At 43.1% G+C, this 25,277-nt stretch overlaps 1 protein-coding gene across 12 annotated transcripts in view; it reads right to left on the bottom strand.

Moving 5' to 3' along the window:
• Nucleotides 1–1,585: 1,585 nt before the first annotated feature.
• Nucleotides 1,586–25,277, bottom strand: part of SGCD (sarcoglycan delta) — a 607,498-nt gene continuing 583,806 nt past the window's right edge. For all 12 annotated transcript variants that reach the window (XM_056517166.1, XM_056517168.1, XM_056517167.1 and 9 more), the window contains 2 exons: nt 6,967–7,090; nt 1,586–5,633 (listed from right to left, as the gene is read on the bottom strand). In XM_056517166.1, coding sequence (XP_056373141.1) covers nt 5,460–5,633; nt 6,967–7,090 — 298 coding nt within the window. In that variant the 3' untranslated portion in view covers nt 1,586–5,459. The remainder of the gene's footprint in view (nt 5,634–6,966; nt 7,091–25,277) is intronic.

Genomic DNA, 25,277 nt, shown 5'->3' with positions numbered 1-25,277 from the left:
CTAAAGGAAACTTGGAAGTTGTCCAAATGCAAAATGTGCTTTAATCCCAAATATAGCGTTTGTTGCATTAGGGATGTGAATAACAACTTAGCATAATGTGCCAGAAATTGAATATGTTAGCTGTCAGTAAAAAGGTTAAACAGCATAATGAAGCCTTTAAAATTTTATTTCCATTTTTATGTTCATTAATAAAAAAAGAAACAAAAAAATTGTAGTGAAGAAAATAAATGGCCAACTCTCATTAAAGGGGAACTCCGGTACATTACATCCTGTGGATAGGGGATAAGTGTCTGATCACAGGGGTTTAACTGCTGGAGGGGTCTTCTGCCCGGGGCCCCTGTGTTCTGAAGCTTTGTTTCCTGAACACTGGAGCTCAGAGCGACTCGGATAGGCCGTTGTTGACATGCCCCTCCATGTATCTCTATGGGAGAACCAGAGCTTGTGTATCCCCGGCTCTCCCATAGAGATACATAAAGGGGGGGTGTGGACCCCCACTTCGTGTGGTGGTCGTCAGTAATCCGTCACGGAGCGGAGGCCACTTTCTGCATGAAGAGAGTCGGGGCACCAGGCAGGAGATTGCAGAGTTTGCCAGCGGTCGGACCCCCACAATCAGACACTTATTCCCTATCCTGTGTATAGGGGAAAAGATGTAATGTACCTGAGTCCCTCTGTAAGTAAAATAGGTAGAAGCTAAAATGTTGTAGAACATAGGATGCTACACCAAAGACCCTTGACATAGGTACCATAAATACCCATCGAGTAAGCCTCTGTGACTTCTTTGGTGGAAGAAGCCCCTTAGCTCAGATCGGTCCTATCTCCTTTCAGCAAAGGCGATACAAAACAGAATCTGGCTCCCACTCCACAAACAACGTAATGTTAGTTTAGAAAGGGAAGCAGGAACCAGCTCAAGGGCCACATTAACTATTTCTTCTAGGAGAATATAGGATGAATATGAAGACGACAGATGGGGTAGGTGCCAGGCCTTCCTTTTTCCAGTAAGGAGATAATCTATGGAGGCTTCTACTTTATGATCCCCCTATTCCAAGTATAGTCTTGTTTTTACTTTGTATGGTCTGCACATGTGCCCATTGCTATATACAGGATATATAAAAATTAGGATATTTTAGGTGAGAAGATAGAACGCAATGCCAGAGGCATGCTCATGGAGGAAATTTTAGTATTTGAAGCCAGTGTTGCAGGCAACTATGTTTTACATACAGATATTGGTATGTTTATATTTATTTGTGTCAGCCATTTCGCAACTGAGAAAACAGGAAGTACAGCCATATTGGTTGAGGTATTTAAAGGAGTACTCCAGCGCAAAATAACTTATCCCCTATCCAAAGGATAGGGGATAAGTTATAGATTGCGGGGGGTCCAAGCGCTGGGGCCCCCCAGGATCTCCTGGACAGGGCCGCGGCAGTCTGCAGGAAGTGAAGTTTCGGCCCCAGCAGAAAGCCGCGGCAGATACGCCCCCCTCCATGTATCTCTATGGGGTACATGGAGGGGGCGTGTCGGCCGCCACGTCATGCGGGGTCGGAACACCCTCTTTCCTGTACATTGCCCCGGCCCCATACCGGAGATTGCGGGGGGCCCCACCGCTCGGACCCCCTGCGATCTATAACTTATCCCCTATCCTTCAGATAGGGGATAAGTTATTTTGCACTTTAGATGTCCTTTAAAGAGCACCTACTATTTTAAGAAATGCCGAGACCCCACCAATCGCTAAAAGGAATAGGTGGAATTCTGTGCCCCTTTTTTTCCGACCAGCTCTGCATGGCTTTTCTTGGAGAGCCGAGCGAGCAGTGTATGGACACTATAAACTTTCTATGAATCCATAGACCATTCATTTGCTTATTTCTCTCAGGAAATCTATGTAGAGTGAAAGGGCACAGAGTTCATGACCCTTAATTTTAGTGATTGGTGGAGTCGCAAATCCCATATCCCCATATCCCGACTAATAAAATTTCTGATAGTCTTCACAGTATCTCCTCTGGCTGCTGATAAACTCTTTATTTGTGTTACTGCCACAACACACTGATAGTTTATCATCAGTTTCTGTAGAGATAATTCTGAGGTGACAATCAATATGGCTGCACTCCCTCTTGTGACATTTGAAAAAAAAAATGGCAACGACAGGAAACCAGAAAAATGCCAATATTACTGCATTTAAAAAAATAATTTAAGTAACAATCATAGTCATGAATTAAGATTTTAATTGGTGGTATTAGAAATGACATTAATAGAGCCCTTATCTTGATCATCTCTACATGACATCTTATGTATTTTTTTTAATATTTTTTTGTAAGTTTTTAGACTTGGAGAACAGTAAGTCTTTTTGAACCGGTCAGGGACCAGTTTGGCTATAAACTATATATGCTGATGCTCTAGATTTCAGTGGTGTCCAGACTTTGGTTTAAGTTTTACCCAACACAAGGAGTATGATGCCATGTGTAATAATCCACCATGGTCCTCTAAACCACATGTATTCCTACTTGGCAATATTTTTTTAATAAAATAGCTGTAGACATGTCTTGAGCGTGTATACTCCTACCCATCGATGCACCTTGGTACTCTTAGCAAAGCATATCTATACACCTTTAAGAGTTTGACCAACCAAACCAACCTGTTATACACATTAATGTCTCTTCAAGTCCAAGGCTCAGGTTGATGCATTTTAATGGATTCTAGGACCCCCTAAAATTTTTTTACATTTTCTTTTTAAATTCACCAAATTAATTTATCTTGTCATCGGTTCCTACACTTGTTGTCACCATTGACTTATCTACCAGCACTGTGTCACATCATATGGCTGAAGCTGTGTCATCCATCGTAACATCACCCCTTCAACCAACCATTCACATCACAGTCTTGAGATGTCACACTGGACGCGCAGTGATGACGATACAAAGGTGAATGTGTTGAAAAATGTATTAACAATTATTTGCCCGTATGAAAAATGTTATAGAGGTCAGGGAGCCTACACTCAAAAAATATCTAGAACCCCTACAATTAATGGTGTTATCTACAATGAGTACAACCCTTTTCCTTGCACGTTCTTGAGTTGCAATACACAACGCTAATGATATGGTCAAGCATCTTACAGATGTTAAAAAACATCTAAAATATGTGACTTTAAACATCAAGTTGTTTCTATACATTGGCTAAACTTATATGTTTTGGGATATTTCATATGGCATGATAAAAATCCAATGTTCTCAAAGGCTCCTTGGTTTTATGACTGTAGTCCAAGAAACTCAACTAAAAGTCTTACTCCACATTTCTAAAAAAAAATATAGAATCTTAAATTTTTATCAAATTCTTTCACATTATGAAAATATTTACAACCATGGGTGGGAGAAAATTCTGGAGTTACTTGCAAGACGTAACCTTCTTGTTGGGTTTATACAAAGTAGTCTACATTTTCCATAATTACCCCTGTTTAGTAAGGAAATAATATGGAGTGACAGTGACGGATGGACAAACAAGGCAAGTTGGGAATCAACAATGTAATGAAGGAGAGGACAGATGACTTCAACCTCATCCCAAGGTCATAAGATTGGAGTCATCTTGTAAGTGCCCTATAGCCAGGTAATGAGACTGTAGCAGCATATTCATCTAGTAACCTGTAATGTTATTGATCATACAAAATAGTTTCTTGTCGTAAGAAATCTTTCCACTCATCGTTACTCATCAATCATTCGCCATACATCATATACACCCCCCACAAAAAACAAACAAAAAAACATAAAACAAAATAAAGACAGCAAACAATTAAATCAAAAATTCCCCCTCTGTGCTTTTCCTTGCAGAGTGCATTGTCTTAAGGCATAGGCACATTTCCCCCTCTTTGATCAGAGATGGTTCAGTCCAGTGCCCTCCTTAATACGTGGCTCCAGGTGACCTTATGGACGAATGGAAGAGTTTAATTCTGGGAGTTGCGGAGGTGCGACAAAAAAAAATGCACCACAAAAGACAGAAAAACTCCAAATGGTGATCAGCAGATACAAAAAGATAACCAAAGTCAATGGCAATCAATGCCATATAATGAAAACGATATATATATTTTCTGGCTTTGTTAAACATGTCCTGTATATGGAGTTTGACAAACCCGAAATGCGTTGGGTTTGTTACACAATTGGCTTGTCTAGCAGTGCGGTAGAGGTGATAATTTCATCTCCGTAGGTTATTTTTCACATATTCTACATGCAATAATGTAACTCCTTGGCAACAAGTGTTTGAACAATATGACAGGATGGTCGTTTTTGGTATTTCACCTCATTGGGTAGATATTGTATTCAAATTGTTATTAATGTAATGGACTGCATTCGGGAAAATCCAAAGTATAGTGGATAAGATGTCTGATTGCGGGATCCTGCCACTGGGGACCACCGCAATCTCCCTGCTGCACTCGGCATTCATTTAGAGCATCGGGTGCAGCGCCAAAGGCTAGTGACGTCACGGCCAGGCTTTGCTCGTGATGTCACGGCCACGCCACGCTCGTGACGTCACGGCCACGCCACGCTCGTGACGTCACGGCCACGCCACTCAATGCAAGTCTATGGGAGGGGGCATGACGACCTTGCATTGAAGGAGCGTTGCCGTTACGTCACAAGTGGGGCATGGCCGTGACGTCACGAGCCTCTGCCAAGCATCACCATTCGTCCGGCAGGGAGCGAAGTTCGCTCGGTCCACCGGATGTCTGGGGTGCCGCAGCCGAGATCGCGGGGGTCCCCAGCGGCGGGACCCCCTGCGATCAGACATCTTATCCCCTATCCTTTTTCATTGTCCTGCTCCAATAACAAAGCAGAACAATGGGGCCTCCAACACAGGTGTAAACCCACCCAATACCAATGATGGGTGTGACAGCTGCCTACATTTGTCTATACACAGAGAATGCCAACTTTTAGACCTGCAGGCATACCTCCTTATCCCTACATGCCCAGTTTTTGCATAAAGGCCATGTAGGACCTACACGACAGACATTTATTTGTTACTAAACTGAGCCTGAATTTAACAAGCTGAGATGAAAAGCTTCGAAAACAAGATGAATTCAAATTATAGAAATTCTTTTAGAAATTGGTCACTTCTAATCTGGCAAAAAAAATGCTTAAAATTGATAGTAGATTGAGAGGACGCCACATGTACAAGGAACATGTATATGGCGGACAAGGAAGGATTTCTTTGGATTTTCTAATAAACGGCCACCTCTAAAAAAAAAAAAAAAAGGAAAAGACTTGGGAGGACAAAGAAATATAGGCAAGAGGGAAGACGACTGGGGGTCACCCTGAGCTTCTGGCACTGAAACATCTCTTCCATGGGAGATTAATAGATTTACAGATATATATCTATATATATTTGTATATATTCACACGCACACACACATCGTTTTTTTCTGAGGCTTCCTGTGTCTGGTTACAGTCGTACTCCTGGTCTTTGGAGTTTGGCTTTCCAGTCTCTTATAGACAAATATTGTTATTTGTCTGGCAGGTGGATTCGCTGCCTGCTTGTGACAGGAATAATTTCCCACTGGCGCACACGCAGATCTCAAATACATTTTGACGGGGTGCAGACGCAGAATACGATCCCCGCGGCAGCTGTGGAAGCTTTACATTAGCCGCTTTTAACTGGATCTGGAAAAGAGAGGAGAAAGCTATGATGAAAAACATACACCAGTGCTGATTTTATTATAAGTACACATTATTTAGGAACCAAAAACATATTTTATACATAACCTTATCCAGGAGTAGAAAAACTGAGCTAATTTCTTTACAAAAAATATCACCACACCTGTCCCCAGGTTGTTTGTCGTATAAAAGGGGTACTCCGCTGCTAGACATTTTATTCCCTATCCAAAAGGATAGGGGATAAGATGTCTGATCACGGGGGTCCCACTGCTGGGGCCCCTGTGATCTCCCGCAGCACCCAGCGTTCTAAACAAATGCTGGATTCCTGCGGCAGGGGCCGTGACATCAGGACCACGTCCCCTTGTAATGTCACACCACACCCCCTCTTCGCCTGACACCCCCCCTCTCATAGACATGAATGGAGGAGGCGTGGCATGACATCACAAGGGGGGTGGCCCTGACATCATTATCACGGCCTCTGGCTCCAAGCAGTCTGAACAGAATGTTCAGAACACTGGAGCACCGGAGTACCCCTTTAAAACTTGGCTCCATTCACTTCAATGGAACTGAGTTGCAGAACCAAACACAACCTGAGGACAGGCATGGTGCTGTTTTTGAAGACATCAGCTCTGTTTTTGTAATCATGGATAACCCCTGGGCCGATCAGTTATTTGCCAGAGATGCAGAGCCTATATAAATGTATATACACACAGTGAACAGAGTGAGAAGTAGACAGCTCCATTCATTGTGTAGTGGCCATGCTGGGTTACTGCAGCTCAGCTCCCATTGAAGTGAATAGGAACTGTAGTAACCAAGCATGGTCGCTACACATTGTATGGAGCGGTTTGCTTTAAGATCAGATATTGAGAGCCCATCTTGAGAGGAAAACCCCTTTAAGTTTCTTCAACCTAGCATCTGTGATCTTCCTTCTACTTTGACCATCCACTGCTATCTTGGGTGTTCTTTTCTGCTAATGTTGCCCCTCCATGCTTCTGTGTTGTTATCAGTACTATAGACTTTGAATGGAGCACCAGCAACTGGGGCAGAGAGGGGCCCCTTTAATAGTATACCAAACTATGCAAACATGCATACTGCTATTCAATTCAACTAAGGACCTGATGAAGATAGTCAAGCACTATACTCAGCTGTCTATATCTAGTCTATAGAGTTGAATACCCCACTCAAATTATGTAACATGGCGCCCCTTTCTCATGATCATTACAGTCCCAGCATTTGGACAACTAACATTGCAGATTTTTTTTTTGTGGGAAACATTTGAGGCAACAAGCAACTGCAACACCCCCTTCCCACCCGACTCGCCAAAAAATATGAGTCCTACCTCTCCATCTGTAGATTCTAGCCGCAAGTCTGTTCTACAAGACGCTTCCAACCCACCAGCTTCTGCATTTATCTCAATTCCTTTTGGTGCCTCCATGGTCAAGGTCCGTGTTGGTGATTCCAGCCTGTTTAATACATGTTGGAAATATATTAGTTCCTGCCTATGCCGACCTTGTATTACATAAGTTAACATATATATATATATATATATATATATATATATATATATATATGTGTGTATAAAACAATTGTACACATACTTACTATAAAAAAGTTTCCAAATAGTCCTCATGACAAAGTGCTGTACAACTATTTAAATCCTGGGTGGCCTACTCCCCTCATTACATCTTAATAACACACCCTAAGTAGCAGCAGCATGGAGGACATTATAGAGTAGAACTTAGCAATGTATGGCTGGGTTCACCTTTGCTCAGCAATCTGACAGGGTTGCTAACTGGCATGCAGGTGCTGCGTCAAAAAACAATGCATGCAGAATCTATTAGACTTGATAAAACCACACCAAGGAGCAACTATACCAGATCGTCCATGGTATGATGCCATGCCCCATTTGTGCCTCTGGGGCACTGGATAGGACATTGGATGCAAAGGATCCAGCTTCTTGCATGCAGTGTTCCTATTCAGGATAGCTGGACATATGTGTGAAGGCCCTATGCTGTAACTTCAGAACTGGAGTGAAATATAACACTTACAAGAGTCTCACTCTGCTGGGTACACCCCCCCCCCCCTCCCAGCTGTATTGACTTCTTTGAGTGGATACAATTTTCAGACTGAGCTTAAAGGGAGTCTGTCAAATTAAACAACCAGTTTAATCTGCTAACATCATATTATAGAACCGAAGATGCTCAGTAGATTGATATATCGTTTTGTGGGAAAAGATTCTGTACAACTTGTGTTTTATTCATTTACATCTCTGCTTTATCTAGGAGTCCATTAGGCAGTCCTACTTAAAGGGGTTCTCTGGTGCTTAGATATCTTATCCCCTATCCAAAGGGGATAAGATGCCTGATCGCGGGAGTCCCGCCGCTGGGGACCCCCGGGAACTTGCACGCGGCACCCCGTTTGTAATCAGTCCCCGGAGCGTGTTCGCTCCGGGTCTGATTACCGACGACCACTGGGCCAGCGGCGTGTGACGTCACACCTCCGCCCTCCGCCTCCGCTCCGACGTCATGGTCTGTCAGGTGTCAGAACAGAGCACTGTGGTCAGACAGAAAAGGAATTCAAAAAGAAAACAACTTCCTCTCGAGCATACAGCAGCTGATAAGTACTGGAAGTATGAAGATTTTTTAATAGAAGTCCTTTACAAATCTGTTTAACTTTCTGACACCAGTTGATTTAAAAATTATCTATAAGACTCTGAATAAAGAGATAGGTGTCAATCACTGATAAGACCACCCATTGGCCTCCTTTCTCTGATATGGAGTCCAGTAGGCAGTCTTATTGGTAATTGACATCTAATTCTGTATGGAAAGTAATAGGGGAAATTCTGTCAATCACTGCATGTGACCGCCCACTGGACTCCTAAGCCCTGAATGAGCAGGACTATAAATGCATTACAAAGTGTCCTGAATCTCTTTCATATATATATATATATATATATATATATATATATATATATATATATATATATTAATATTCTCAGCTCCTCCTGCTCTATAACATGCAGGTGACTGATCAGATTGTATGTTCAGTGTGAGTGGTTCCTTTTAAGTCCCTGTGTTACTCTTCCTGAAAATGACAGTGGGTTTTGCCATTATTGCAGATTTTGTCAATAGCACAGGTCTCTACACAGCCTAACAACTGTCAACACTGAGTGGGTAGTATAAGACATGCTCTTATAAAGGGGTTATCCAGGGATAGAAAAACAGAGGTAATTTCTTTCAAAAACAGCACCACCTCTGTCTTCAGGTTGTATGTGGTATTAAAACTTGGCTCCATTATGCTTAAAGGGGTATTCCAGGCAAAATATTTTTTATATATATCAACTGGCTCCAGAAAGTTAAAAAGATTTGTAAATTACTTCTATTAAAAAATCTTAATCCTTTCAGTACTTATGAGCTTCTGAAGTTAAGGTTGTTCTTTTCTGTCTAAGTCCTCTCTGATGACACCTGTCTCGGGAAACGCCCAGTTTAGAAGCAAATCCCCATAGCAAACCTCTTCCAAACTGGGCGTTTCCCGAGACAGGTGTCATCAGAGAGCACTTAGACAGAAAAGAACAACCTTAACTTCAGAAGCTCATAAGTACTGAAAGGATTAAGATTTTTTAATAGAAGTAATTTACAAATCTGTTTAACTTTCTGGAGCCAGTTGATATATATATATATATATATATATATATATATATATATATATATAAAAGTTTTTTGCCTGGAATATCCCTTTAATGGAACTGAGCTGCAATACCACACACAACCTGAGGGCAGACGTGGTGCTGTTTTTGGAAGAATGACTTTGGAAAAAATGTCGGAGCTCAACGTAAAAAAGAGGGAAAATCTATACCGAGGATGCTGCGTTGCACATACCCATGTGCCAAAAAAGAGTACTAATAGTATAAAAAGGGAGACAGTCCTGCTAGGCTAGGTAAGAATAAAAGATATATGGTCAAAAATTAGACCATATATCTTTTATTCTTACCTAGCCTTTTTATACTAAGAGAGATACTCCCCCCCAATTTTTTTTTATGGGGAACGCAAGTAGCTACTAAAAGAAGAACATTTGAATTAATAGGATGCAAAGGAAGGGAGGTTTATAAGAGACTAGAAAAGAACTGGAACAAATAGAGTCATAATAAAGTTTTTTTTTTTTTTTTAATGTCTGGAGAGACTGCCAGTAACCATTAAAGGGGTACTCCGCCTCTAGACATCTTATCCCCTATCCAAAGGATAGGGGATAAGATGTGTGATCACTGGAGTTGCGCCGCTGGGGACCCCGCGATCTCGGTTGTGGCACACCAGACATATGGTGCACAGAACGAACTTCTCTCCCTGCCGGATGACTGCTGATGCGGGGCGGAAGCTCCTGATGTCACGATCACTCCCCGCTCGTGATGTCATGGCCACGCACCATCAATGCAAGTCTATGGGAGGGGGCGTGACGGCCGTCACGCCCCCTCCCATAGACTTGCATTGAGCGGGCGCGGCCGTGACCTCACAAGCCTCCGGCGCTGCACCCAATGCTCTAAACGAATTCCGGGTGCAGCAGGGAGATCGGATAGGGGATAAGATGTCTAGGGGCAGATTACCCCTTTAAAGTGTAAGTCCTGCATTGGTCTTACGCCCTTTCTGCAAGAGAAACGCAACTCACACTGGGTGATACAGGCAGTACGGCGCCCAGCGAGTTCTGTGCCTGAGCCCATTTCTGATGAACGAGACTCTTGCTTAGAACTTGTTGGGCGCCATATGGTTCTCTCGTCAACTCTACCGCTCAGCGTTGCATCTCCGACCAACACTGGATTTACACTTTAATCTAATGTCTTTGGAATGACAGCGAGAAACCTCTGTGCGGATGTAAGATGGAGAAATTGCGTTGTAATTATTATGTACATCATGTACAAACACCAAAGTCCTCGCTACAGAGACACACGTTCAAAGAATATGATCTCCTCTAGTGTTCTGATGTTCAAAGGACCAGACCATTTGTATCTCGGTTAAGTCCTCGCACTGATACTCGCACTGTAATCTGCATTTTATTTATGAGCTTGTGAGTGACTTTCCCTTGTATTAGGAAAACACAACATTTAACACGAATCTTTATCGAGTCAAATTAATGAGGCTCCTCGTCTTCCCTCCGCTATCTCCTCCACTCGAGGCTGCGCGCTCATTTACATGAGTGACACAAGTAAATAGGCGGCGAGGTCAGAATGACAATGAGGCGGAAGGGAGACGCTCTTAAAGGGGTACTCCCGTGGAAAACATTTTTTTTTTAAATCAACTGGTGCCAGAAAGTTAAACAGATTTGTAAATCACTTCTATTAAAAAAAACAACGTAATCCTTCCAGTACTTTTTAGGGGCTGTATACTAAAGAGAAATCCAAAAAAGAAATGCATTTCCTCTGATGTCATGACCAGAGTGCTCTCTGCTGACCTCTGCTGTTCATTTTAGGAACTGTCCAGAACAGGAGAAAATCCCCATAGCAAACATATGCTGCTCTGGACAGTTCCTAAAATGGACAGCAGAGGTCAGCAGAGAGCACTGTGGTCAGGACATCACAGGAAATGCATTTCTTTTTTGGATTTCTCTTTAGTATACAGCCGCTAAAAGGAAGGATTAACATTTTTTAACAGAAGTGATTTACAAATCTGTTTAACTTTCTGCCACCAGTTGATTTTAAAAAAAAAAGTTTTCCACGGGAGTACCCCTTTAATAAATCGGGGGGGGTGAAGGAGTCTGATATTAAACATATAATGTGTTCATTTATTTCTATATAGGGATTAATAAATAAGCACAGTGTCAACAGTGTACTAGTATCTGTCCCCAGTGTAGGGTACATAGATTCAATAACAGTCCATTCACTCTTCTCACGTGTTTCTGCGTTAGTATTCATATAACTTCTCTTAAAATGTTAAATATGTATGTAGAGGTGTTCTGGCGGTACGGTATGCCCATTCGATATGCCCAAAAAAAACAATAGTCTTACTTACCTCCTGTACTCCACCCATGCCTCAGATATCCTGCTCCCGGCCTCCGATGCAATTCTCTACCTGGTACTGGGGGGCCATCCATCACAGTGCAGATCAGCAGATCTCTTGCTGCAGTGGTGTCCTGCTTTGGCTAGTGGTTGGCTAAGAGGCATTGTGATGTATTGAGCCCCGACCCTGGTCTTCTTCCTGGTGCTGGGGTTCAATACGTTATATTGTTGCTCAACCAATCACTGGCCGAGGCGGGACACCACTGCGGCCAGGGATTCCCTATGCTGCACTGTGACGGATGGACCCCCAGCTTCAGGAAGAGGATTACACCGGAGGCCAGGAGCAGAATACTGGAGCACTAGAGGGAGCAAGGTAAGCCACATTTTTTCTTTTTTTTCTTTTCTTTAGAGCTAACAGAATGGGCATATTAATAAGAAACACCCTACTGCTGGATTGCCCCTTCAATTATGAAGGGAAGCAGAGGCTTTGGAGCTTTGTATCATAACCCCTATAACCAAGTACTGGACCGATTTACAGGAAGCATAACTCTCTTCATGCATTGTTTATATTCAACAATTCTCTAGCAGTATAATTTATTTGGGCACTCTGATGGCAGTATTGTGTACTTGGGCACTCTGATGGCAGTATTGTGTACTTGGGCACTCTGATGGCAGTATTGTGTACTTGGGCACTCTGATGGCAGTATTGTGTACTTGGGCACTCTGATGGCAGTATTGTGTACTTGGGCACTCTGATGGCAGTATTGTGTACTTGGGCACTCTGATGGCAGTATTGTGTACTTGGGCACTCTGATAGCAGTATTGTGTACTTGGGCACTCTGATGGCAGTATTGTGTACTTGGGCATTCTGATGGCAGTATTGTGTACATGGGCACTCTGATGGCAGTATTGTGTACTCGGGCACTCTGATGGCAGTATTGTGTACTTGGGCACTCTGATGGCAGTATTGTGTACTTGGGCACTCTGATAGCAGTATTGTGTACTTGAGCACTCTGATGACAGTATTGTGTACTTGGGCACTCTGATGGCAGTATTGTGTACTTGAGCACTCTGATGGCAGTATTGTGTACTTGGGCACTCTGATTGCAGTATTGTGTGCTTGAGCACTCTGATGGCAGTATTGTGTACTTGGGCACTCTGATGGCAGTATTGTGTGCTTGGGCACTCTGATGACTGTATTGTGTACTTGGGCACTCTGATGGCAGTATTGTGTGCTTGGGCACTCTGATGGCAGTATTGTGTGCTTTTGCACTCTGATGGCAGTATTGTGTACTTGGGCACTCTGATGGCAGTATTGTGTACTTGAGCACTCTGATGGCAGTATTGTGTACTTGGGCACTCTGATGGCAGTATTGTGTACTTGAGCACTCTGATGGCAGTATTGTGTACTTGGGCACTCTGATGGCAGTATTGTGTACTTGGGCACTCTGATGGCAGTATTGTGTGCTTGGGCACTCTGATGGCAGTATTGTGTACTTGGGCACTCTGATGACTGTATTGTGTACTTGGGCACTCTGATGGCAGTATTGTGTGCTTGGGCACTCTGATGGCAGTATTGTGTACTTGGGCACTCTGATGGCAGTATTGTGTACTTGGGCACTCTGATGACAGTATTGTGTACTTGGGCACTCTGATGACAGTATTGTTTACTTGGGCACTCTGATGGCAGTATTGTGTACTTAAGCATTCTGATGGCAGTATTGTGTGCTTGGGCACTCTGATGGCAGTATTGTGTACTTGGGCACTCTGATGGCAGTATTGTGTGCTTGGGCACTCTGATGGCAGTATTGTGTGCTTGGGCACTCTGATGGCAGTATTGTTTGCTTGGGCACTCTGATGGAAGTATTGTGTATTTGGGCACTCTGATGGCAGTATTGAGTGCTTGGGCACTCTGATGGCAGTATTGTGTACTTGGGCACTTTGATGGCAGTATTGTGTACTTGGGCATTCTGATGGCAGTATTGTGTACTCGGGCACTCTGATGGCAGTATTGTGTACTCGGGCACTCTGATGGCAGTTTTGTGTACTTGGGCACTCTGATGGCAGTATTGTGTACTTGGGCGCTCTGATGGCAGTATTGTGTACTTGGGCACTCTGATGGCAGTATTGTGTGCTAGGGCACTCTGATGGCAGTATTGTGTGCTTGGGCACTCTGATGGCAGTATTGTGTACTTGGGCACTCTGATGGTAGTATTGTGTGCTTGGGCACTCTGATGGCAGTATTGTGTGCTTGGGCACTCTGATGGCAGTATTGTGTGCTTGGGCACTCTAATGGCAAAACTGTGTACTGGGGCACTCTGATGGCAGTATTGTGTATTGGGGCCCTCTGATGGCAGTATTGTGTGCTTGGGCACTTTGATGGCAGTATTGTGTACTTGGGCATTCTGATGGCAGTATTGTGTACTCGGGCACTTTGATGGCAGTATTGTGTACTTGGGCACTCTGATGGCAGTATTGTGTGCTTGGGCACTCTGATGGCAGTATTGTGTGCTTGGGCACTCTGATGGCAGTATTGTGTGCTTGGGCACTCTAATGGCAAAACTGTGTACTGGGGCACTCTGATGGCAGTATTGTGTATTGGGGCCCTCTGATGGCAGTATTGTGTGCTTTGGCACTTTGATGGCAGTATTGTGTACTTGGGCATTCTGATGGCAGTATTGTGTACTCGGGCACTTTGATGGCAGTATTGTGTACTTGGGCACTTTGATGGCAGTATTGTGTACTTGGGCATTCTGATGGCAGTATTGTGTACTCGGGCTCTCTGATGGCAGTATTGTGTACTCGGGCACTCTGATGGCAGTACTGTGTACTTGGGCACTCTGATGGCAGTATTGTGTACTTGGGCACTCTGATGGCAGTATTGTGTACTTGGGCACTATGATGGCAGTATTGTGTGCTTGGGCACTCTGATGGCAGTATTGTGTGCTTGGGCACTCTGATGGCAGTATTGTGTACTTGGGCACTCTGATGGAAGTATTGTGTGCTTGGGCACTCTGATGGCAGTATTGTGTGCTTGGGCACTCTGATGGCAGTATTGTGTGCTTGGGCACTCTAATGGCAAAACTGTGTACTGGGGCACTCTGATGGCAGTATTGTGTATTGGGGCCCTCTGATGACAGTACTGGGGCACTCTGATGGCAGTATTGTGTATTGGGGCCCTCTGATGAATGTACTGTGTACTGGGGCACTCTGATGGCAGTATTGTCATCAAAGCTTGGGCTTATTTAGTTTGGAGAAAATACATCTATGGGGCGATCTGATCACAATGTACAAATATATGAATGGGCAGTACAGAGAGCTTTCTAGTGATCTTTATATACCTAGGCCGGTAATCATGAAAAGGGGGCATCCTCTACATCTAGAGGAAAGAAGGTTTCACCATCATCACAGGGGATTCTTTACTGTAAGAGCAGTGAGACTATGGAACTCTCTGCTAGATAATGTTGTGATGTCTGACTCAATATACAAATTCAAGATGGTCTGGATTTTTTTTTTTTAGAGAGTAATAACATTAGTGGTTATGGATACTAGATTTCTGGGGATAGAAGGTTGATCCAGGGATTTATTCTGATGCCATATTGGAGTCGGGAAGGAAATTTTCCTGTCATGGTGCAACTGGCATCAGCCTCATAGTTTTTATTTTATTTTTTTGCTTCCTCTGGATAAACACAGTAGGGTTCTAGGTTGAACTCGATGGACTCTTGTCTTTTTTCAACCTTACAAACTATGTTACTATAATACACTTGGTCACTCTGATGGCAGTGTTGTGTAGTGGGGCTCCCTGATAGCAGTATTGTTTACTTGGGCAATCTGATGGCACTATTTACCAGGAAGCATTCTGTTGGCACTGCTGTTTAAGTAGAAGTATTCTGCCAGCACTGTGTATGTGGGACAATCTGATGGCAGTATAATTTATTGGGGGCAATCTGATGGTAGTACTGTACTGTTTATTGGGATACTCTGCTGGCACTATTTATTACAAGACCCTCAGCTGGCACTGTTCATATAGGGGCCATTGCTGTTGTTTGTGAAGAAGTATTCGGCTGGAACTATTTATGAGGGGCTATCTGCAGGCAGTGTTTATCTCTACCGTCTGCTGGCACTGCTCATAATGGGGCATATTGCTCAGGTTGCACAATGTGATAGCTGTATTGTTTATGGGTATACTAAGCTGGCACTGTTTATCAATGGGTAACTTGCTAGCAGTATTGTTTCTTGTGGCATTCTGCTGGCACTGTTTATGGAGGGTGACTATTCTGGCAGTATTGTTTAATTGGCCCTTTTTTGGGGGGTTAAAGGGGTATTCCAGGCAAAACATTTTTTTTTTTATATATATATCAACTGGCTCCGGAAAGTTAAACAGATTTGTAAATCACTTCTATTAAAAAATCTTAATTCTTCCAATAGTTATTAGCTTCTGGAGTTTTCTGTCTAACTGCTCAATGATGATGTCACGTCCCGGGAGCTGTGCATGATGGGAGAATATCGCCATAGGAACTGCACAGCTCCCGGGACGTGAGTCATCAGAGAGCAGTTAGACAGAAAACAACAACTCAACTTCAGAAGCTAATAACTATTGGAAGGATTAAGATTTTTTAATAGAAGTAATTTACAAATCTGTTTAACTTTCCGGAGCCAGTTGATATATAAACAAAAGTTTTGGCCTGGAATACCCCTTTAATTTGCTAGTGCTGTTTCTGAAGGAGGACTCTTTACTTATTGGGGCATTTGATCTATCTACCTATCTCATATCTATCTCCTATCTATCTTTCTATCCCCTATCTATCTATCTATCTATCTATCTATCTATCTCATATCTATCTATTATCTATCTATCTATCTATCTATCTATCTATCTCCTATCTATCTATCTATCTATCTATCATCTATCTATCTATCTCATATCTATCTAGCTATCTATCTCATATCAATCTCCTATCTATCTCATATCTATCTATCTATCTCATATCTATCTATCATCTATCTATCTATCTCATATCTATCTCATATCTGTGATAGCCCGGGGGAGTAGGGTATGGGGAGTCTTTAGGTATTATGCGCTGTTCCACTGGATTTAGGGGATTTAGTTGCGGTCCAGTAGTCACGCTAGCTTTAGCAGGGGTAGTTTAGAACTCACGGTTTAGTTCAACTGAGGCTGGTAGGTTTTAAGGCCTAGCGTGTCTTTGTAAGTTGCACAGATCCGTCCTGCTAGTCCGGCATCCACGAGAGCAGCAACCCAAGAGAGCGGTAATTGGCTACAGCTCCCTTATATGGGCAGGGGCTGGACCAGTGCTAATTAGTCCAATACTTGTGTCAATCACCATTTCAAAGGATTGTGGGCAACACGTGGCCCAGGGACCTCCAAAGGTCCTCCAACATACCATAGAGGATATTAACATGGTCACATGACCGAAGGTCCTGTGACGCTAAACGCGGTAAGTACTATACATTATATTAGATATATATTATTATTAAATATATACATATATTAACATTAGATAATTAGAATTGAGGAGAGGCGACTAGGGGCTGTCCCACCTGAGGGACCCTACCTGAACGTAGTTACTCTGACTTTGGGGACCTCTACACTAGGTACTGTATGCAATACGGTACCGGAACACCACATATCTATCTATCTCATATCTATCTATCTATTTCATATCTATCTGTCTCATATCTATCCCTTTTATCTATCTATCTATCCACACCACATTATATTCTAACCACATCCAATTTAGGGTAAAGTTTCCAAAGACAAAGAAATGTTTCCCAGGTAAAGAAAACAACATCACAGACATTAGTTAAGAATGACAAAGCAGTAAATCTCCATCTATATCTGTGAGCGTCTCCAGCTAAAAGCACCAGGACGTTTTCCTGCTATAATTGCCATTATTGATTGTGCATCATAAAAAAAGAATAGCGCTGTGTATCCTACGCGGGGACATCGCCTCCTCTAAAAGGAGAACGCTCTCAGGAGCCATGTGTATTTTTATAGGACATCCATTAGATATTATAGTCTCACTGATATACTTCTGTAGTGAGGGATGCAGAGGATAGGAAGTATATTCTGCTAAAGGGGTTCTCTTCTCTTAGAGAGGGGATCACCACTCAGGACCTTACTTTGCTACTCTCCTGAAATAGGGAAGATCTCCCGGCAGAGCAGGAAAATCTCATAGAAAACATTGCTGGCAGCTGGGGCTGGGGATAACTAGCAATATACTATCTGCATTTATACTGTCATTAAATTCTACAGATGCTTAAAGAGAGGTACTGTGATGACACTGTTTATAGGGGCACTCTGCTGACAGTATTGTTTATGGGGTCAGCCTACAGGCACTCTTTATGGTAGGCAGCATATTGTACTCTTTATTATGTTTATTGTTCCTGTACTGTGACATCACTGTGTATTATCTCTGTACTGTGACATCACTGTGTGTATTATCCCTGTACTGTGACATCACTGTGTATTATCCCTGTACTATGACATCACTGTGTATTATCCCTGTACTGTGACATCACTGTGTGTATTATCCCTGTACTGTGACATCACTGTGTGTATTATATCTGTACTGTGACATCACTGTGTATATTATCCCTGTACTGTGACATCATTGTGTATATTTACCCTGTACTGTGACATCACTGTGTATTATCCCTGTACTGTGACATCACTGTGTGTATTATCCTGTACTGTGACATCACTGTGTATATTATCCCTGTACTGTGACATCACTGTGTATATTATCCCTGTACTGTGACATCCCTGTGTATTATCTCTGTACTGTGACATCACTGTGTGTATTATCCCTGTACTGTGACATCACTGTGTATTATCCCTGTACTGTGACATCACTGTGTATTATCCCTGTACTGTGACATTACTGTGTGTATTATCCCTGTACTGTGACATCACTGTGTATTATCCCTGTACTGTGACATCACTGTGTATTATTCCTGTAATGTGACATCACTGTATATTATCCCTGTACTGTGACATCACTGTGTGCATTTTCCCTATACTGTGACATCACTGTGTATTATCCCTGTACTGTGACATCACTGTGTATTATCCCTGTACTGTGACATCACTGTGTACATTATCCCTGTACTGTGACATCACTGTGTATTATCCCTGTACTGTGACATCACTGTGTATTATCTCTGTACTGTGACATCACTGTGTGTATTATCCCTGTTCTGTGACATCACTGTGTATTATCCCTGTACTGTGACATCACTGTGTATTATCCCTGTACTGTGACATCACTGTGTGTATTATCCCTGTACTGTGACATCACTGTGTATTATCTCTGTACTGTGACATCACTGTGTATATTATCCCTGTACTGTGACATCACTGTGTATATTATCCCTGTACTGTGACATCACTGTGTGTATTATCCCTGTACTGTGACATCACTGTGTATTATCCCTGTACTGTGACATCACTGTGTGTATTATCCCTGTACTGTGACATCACTGTGTGTATATTATCCCTGTACTGTGATTTCACTGTGTGTATTATCCCTGTACTGTGACATCCCTGTGTGTATTATCCCTGTACTGTGACATCACTGTGTATATTATCCCTGTACTGTGACATCACTGTGTGTATTATTCCTGTACTGTGACATCACTGTGTATATTATCCCTGTACTGTGACATCACTGTGTGCATTTTCCCTGTACTGTGACATCACTGTGTGTATATCATCACTGTACTGTGACATCACTGTGTATTATCCCTATACTGTGACATCACTGTGTATTATCCCTGTACTGTGACATCACTGTGTATTATCCCTGTACTGTGACATCACTGTGTACATTATCCCTGTACTGTGACATCACTGTGTATTATCCCTGTACTGTGACATCACTGTGTATATTATCCCTGTACTGTGACATCACTGTGTGTATTATCCCTGTACTGTGACATCACTGTGTATTATCTCTGTACTGTGACATCACTGTGTATATTATCCCTGTATTGTGACATCACTGTGTATATTATCCCTGTACTGTGACATCACTGTGTGTATTATCCCTGTACTGTGACATCACTGTGTATTATCCCTGTACTGTGACGTCACTGTGTGTATTATCCCTGTACTGTGACATCACTGTGTATTATCCCTGTACTGTGACGTCACTGTGTGTATTATCCCTGTACTGTGACATCACTGTGTATTATCCCTGTACTGTGACATCACTGTGTGTATTATCCGTGTACTGTGACATCACTGTGTGTATTATCCCTGTACTGTGACATCACTGTGTGTATTATCCCTGTACTGTGACATCACTGTGTATATTATCCCTGTACTGTGACATCACTGTGTGTATTATCCCTGTACTGTGACATCACTGTGTGCATTATCCCTGTACTGTGACATCACTGTGTATTATCCCTGTACTGTGACATCACTGTGTATATTATCCCTGTACTGTGACATCACTGTGTGTATTATCCCTGTACTGTGACATCACTGTGTGTATTATCCCTGTACTGTGACATCACTGTGTGTATTATCCCTGTACTGTGACATCACTGTGTATATTATCCCTGTACTGTGACATCACTGTGCATTATCCCTGTACTGTGACATCACTGTGTATTATCCCTGTACTGTGACATCACTGGTCCATCTGTTCTCTGCCACATAAATGTAGAGGTGGAAGGTCCTGATACAGATTTGGCATCCGCCCCCCCCCCCCCCCATCACTTTGGGTTATGCCTCTGTCATCAAATACCTAATGATACCACCCACCGGTCCTTACAGTGAAGTCTTTTATTAGAGTTAACCTTCTTTTGTTCCGGCTTCACACAGTTTTTCGTGACAGACAAGCAAAATGGCTCCCATTCCCTGATGTACCAGGAGATTTCGTTTTGTGACTGTATTAATAAGTATCACAGGCGTCCTACTGTGCACATCAAAAAGAATGGTGGCGATAGAAAAAAACACATTTCTTGGTAATAATTAGATCAAATCCATTTCATCATCATCTTCTGATCATAGAAAAATCTGTTATATTATTAACTCTATAATGAGCCCATCTGCCTTTTAATGGCAGCTTTTATTCTGCTAGAGCATTGTTTTCCAAACATTGTGTCTCCAGCTGTTGCAAAACTACAACTCCCAGCATTCCCGGACAGTAAATGGGGATGTGTTGTGGCTGATAAGCGGCAATGACCCAACAATCACCAGAAATCCATCCAGGATGAATTTCTGGTCGCGGCCACTTACATACGATCCGGTAGCATGAAGCAATGTGTGTCAAAAGTGACTGTGTAGGTCTAGGTTTAAAGGGGTATGCCACTAGATTAAGTCGTATCCCCTGGGTTAAGGGGATAGGTCCGACCTCTGGGACCTTTCGTAATCTTCAAAACAGGGCTCCAATGAAGCAGCATGGCGACACGTGCTCCATGCACTCTTTATGGGAGCGCCAGAGATACACAAGCACTGTATTCCCAAAGACCGTGCATGGAGTGTGTGCCGACAAGGAGAGATGACGCACAGGGACAGACGAGTCCACTTTCTGTAGATCACCGGGAATCAGACACTTATGCACTATCCTGCAATCCTGAAGTGAAGCCCAGTCTGGTTTTAGTATGTCCTTAAAGGGGTACTCCGCCTCTAAACATCTTATCTCTTATTCAAAGGGGGGGGGGAGCAGTGGAGCCTGAAGCAGGACTTTAGTGTCTGGGGAACAAAGGAGACTGGAGCAGGACTTTGGGGTCTGGGGAAGGGGGAATTGAGGAGCCTAGAGCTGGACTTTTGAGGAGCACAGTGCAGGGATGGCATTCAGTTGAACTGAGAAGGAAAATCCCTGAACAATGGACCTCTGATCAGAATAACCGATATAAAACGTAACTGTTATTGTATAAAGCTAAAAATCATATACTATAAATGTCCAAAAATAATTGGTAGAAAAATACACTCCAAAAAACAAACAAAAGAGTGTCACCAACAAATAAAAAAGTGCGACATTCAAAAAATAGACTCTGGAGTGTTTCCTTAAAGATGTAAATGGATACACATACATGTGTCCCTTAATATAGCTGTGGGAGAATAGATAGATGAAGAGCTTCCCTTAATATTTCTTGTGGCAGGGATATGATGGAAAATGAGGCGGGAAGGGGGAATTTTGTGCCCTTTATTTCTTAAGATGCCCGTCCTGCTGTACCTGCCTTTTGAGGAACCCATCTCCTTAACAGGGTAGCCTCAACCACGGTGCCGGTCCCTCTCCTATCCTAAGTGAAGGGTAAAACAACAACAGGTAGGAAAGAGATAGTCATGTGAATGTAGGAAACACTCCAGAGTCACAACCTATGTGCCTATAATCCCAAAAACATATATTGAGTGATCAGGCAATGTGCCATTAAAAACACAATTCCTAATTTCATTCCGATGCATTTCACCTGCCTAGTACTTGCAGGCTCATCAGGGAATGCAAAAGTAAAGGTAATCAGATAACATATAAATACAAAGCAACGATAATAGTACCACCCTAGCCAGTACAATAAGCAAAGAAACTGCTCCTAGAGAGTAATACTAGATGAATGTCGCTGCCCTATAGCCCCAAGAGCCACAGTGCCATAATAAATATATAATAGATAAATAAATAAGAATTGAGAAGGAACAGCGTGTGGCAGTATTAAGTATTACTGGAACAGTGTGTGGCAGAGTTATATTCAGGGGGCACAGTGTGTGGTAGAGTTATATTCAGGGGGCACAGTGTGTGGAAGTTTTATAGGCAGAGGGTACAGTGTGTTGAAGAGTTAAATTCAGGGGGCACAGTGTGTGGCAGGGTAATAGTCAGAGGGTACAGTGTGTGGCAAAGTTATACTCAGGGGGCATAGTGTCTGGCAGGGATTAAGTCAGAGGGTACAGTGTGTGGCAGAGTTATATTCAGGGGGCACAGTGTGTGGCAGGGTAATAGTCAGAGGGTACAGTGTGTGGCAGAGTTATACTCAGGGGGCATAGTGTCTGGCAGGAATTAAGTCAGAGGGTACAGTGTGTGGCAGAGTTATATTCAGGGGGCACAGTGTGTGGCAGGGTTATAGGCAGAGGGTACAGTGTGTGGCAGAGTTATATTCAGGGGGCAGTGTCTGGCAGGGTTATAGTTAGAGGGTACCATGTGTTTCAGAGTTTTATTCAGGGGGCACAGTGTGTGGCAGGGTTATAGTTAGAGGGTACCGTGTGTTGCAGAGTTATATTCAGGGGCACAGTGTGTGGCAGGGTTATAGTCAGAAGGTACAGTGTGTGGCAGAGTTATATTCAGGGGGCACAGTGTCTGGCAGGGTTATAGGCAGAGGGTACAGTGTGTGTCAGAGTTATATTTAGGGGGCACAGTGTCTGGTAAGGTTTTAGTCAGAGGGTACAGTGTGTGGCAGAGTTACATTCAGGGGGCACAGTGTGTGGCAGGGTTATATTCAGGGGGTACAGTGCATGGCAGAGTTACATTCAGGGGTCACAGTGTGTGGCAGGGTTATAGTTAGAGGGTACAGTGTGTGGCAGAGTTATATTCATAGGCACAGTGTCTGACAGGGTCATAGTCAGAGGGTACAGTGAGTGGCAGAGTTATATTCAGGGGGCACAGTGTCTGGCAGGGTTTTAGTTAGAGGGTACAGTGTGTGGCAGAGATATATTCAGGGGGCACAGTGTCTGGCAGGGTTATAGTTAAAGGGTACAGTGAGTGGCAGAGTTATATTCATAGGCACAGTGTCTGACAGGGTCATAGTCAGAGGGTACAGTGTGTGGCAGAGTTATATTCAGGGGGCACAGTGTCTGGCAGGGTTATAGTTAAAGGGTACAGTGTGTGGCAGAGTTATATTCAGGGAGCACAGTGTCTGGCAGGGTTTTAGTTAGAGGGTACAGTGTGTGGCAGAGTTATATTCAGGGGGCACAGTGTCTGGCAGGGTTATAGTTAAAGGGTACAGTGTGTGGCAGAGTTATATTCAGGGAGCACAGTGTCTGGCAGGGTTTTAGTTAGAGGGTACAGTGTGTGCCAGATATATATTCAGGGAGCACAGTGTCTGGCAGTGTTTTAGTTAGAGGGTACAGTGTGTGCCAGAGATATATTCAGGGGGCACAGTGTCTGGCATGGTTATAATTTTATTGTCTCCATATGGAGGATAAGAATCTGCTCACAAAGTGAGATGTCCGGGCATCTGATTCTGCAGAGGGGCGATGTAGCTGGAAGTCCTGCCATCTAGACCCCATGAAGAAGAAAAAGACTATAGAGAAGACATCACTGTGAGTCACTATATAACCAGTGTGTATTCTTCTGACTGTCCCATCACTTATGTAACATATTCTACAGTGATGACAGGTGATAATGAGGGAGATTTATAAAAACCTTTCCAGAGGAAAAATTGCCCATAGCAACCAATCAGATTGCTTCTTTCATTTTTAACAAGGCCTCTGCGAAATGAAAGAAGTGATCTGATTGGTTGCTATGGGCAACTGGGCAACTTTTCATTTGCACAGGTTTTGATAAATCTCCCCCAATGTACCCCAATCTGTGGCTCTCCAGCTGTTGCAAAACTACAACTTCCATCATGCCTGAGGCTCTTCAGGCATGATGGGAGCTGTAGCTTTGCAACAACTGGAAAGCCACCTGAACCAAGGTGATCAGTGGAGGTCCCAGCAGTTGGACCCCCACCCAAAAAATGGGCTGCTTATTATTAATGACGGGGCTATTTTTTTGGTCCCAGTCCAGCCCTGGTTATGTTCATACTCAAGGGAGGGTAAAAATCCAAGGAGATGTGACCGTTGCCTGCTGTGCGTGACGTCCGATGTCAGTCTAATAACTCGGCGCAACAAATCACCTAGTACTTAACAATACATAATTACCAAAACGCCAATCTGCCAATTGAAAATGGGGGGCACAGGGTGGCGCAGGCATTCAAATGAAATGGCGAAAGCTCTTAATTAAAAAGAATAAATCACGGGGATAACATTTCAATCTGAGCAGAGGACAGGGGAGGCAGCGACATGAATAACTGAATGGGGAGACGGTCTTGGAAGCGAGCGATTCTTTTTTAATGGCCACCTCTGAGATCAGATTAATTACAGGGAAGGGTCAGAAGACGACGAGAGATTGAGACGGGTGTTAATCTATTTATAGGCGATTGAACTGTACGCGCCACGAATTAAAGTCAGCGGGAATTCTTCTGCGTTTTATAATGAGTCATATATCCCTATACTTACTTAAAGGGGTACTCCGGTGAAAACCTTTCTTCTTTTAAATCAACTGGTGGCAGAAAGTTAAACATATTTGTAAATTACTTCTATTAAAAAATCTTAATCCTTCCAGTATTTATTAGTTGATGAATGCTACAGAGGAAATTCCTTTCTTTTTGGAACACTGATGACATCACGAGCACAGTGCTCTCTGCTGACATCTCTGTCCATTTTAGCAACCATGCATAGCAGATGTATGCTAAAGGCAGCATGGTGGCTCAGTGGTTAGCACTGCTGCCTTGCTGTGCTGGGGACTTGGGTTCAAATCCCACTAAGGAAAACAATAAATAAAGCATTATTATTATTATAATAACATCATCAGCAGAGAGAACTGTGCTCGTGATGTCATCAGAGAGCATTCCAAAAAGAAAAGAATTTCCTCTGTAGTATTCAGCAG

The sequence above is a fragment of the Hyla sarda genome, chromosome 4, assembly GCF_029499605.1.
Source record: "Hyla sarda isolate aHylSar1 chromosome 4, aHylSar1.hap1, whole genome shotgun sequence".
Taxonomy (NCBI): Eukaryota; Metazoa; Chordata; class Amphibia; order Anura; family Hylidae; genus Hyla; species Hyla sarda.
Note: the sequence above shows the minus strand (reverse complement) of the source record. Positions and strands in the feature narration are given on the sequence as shown.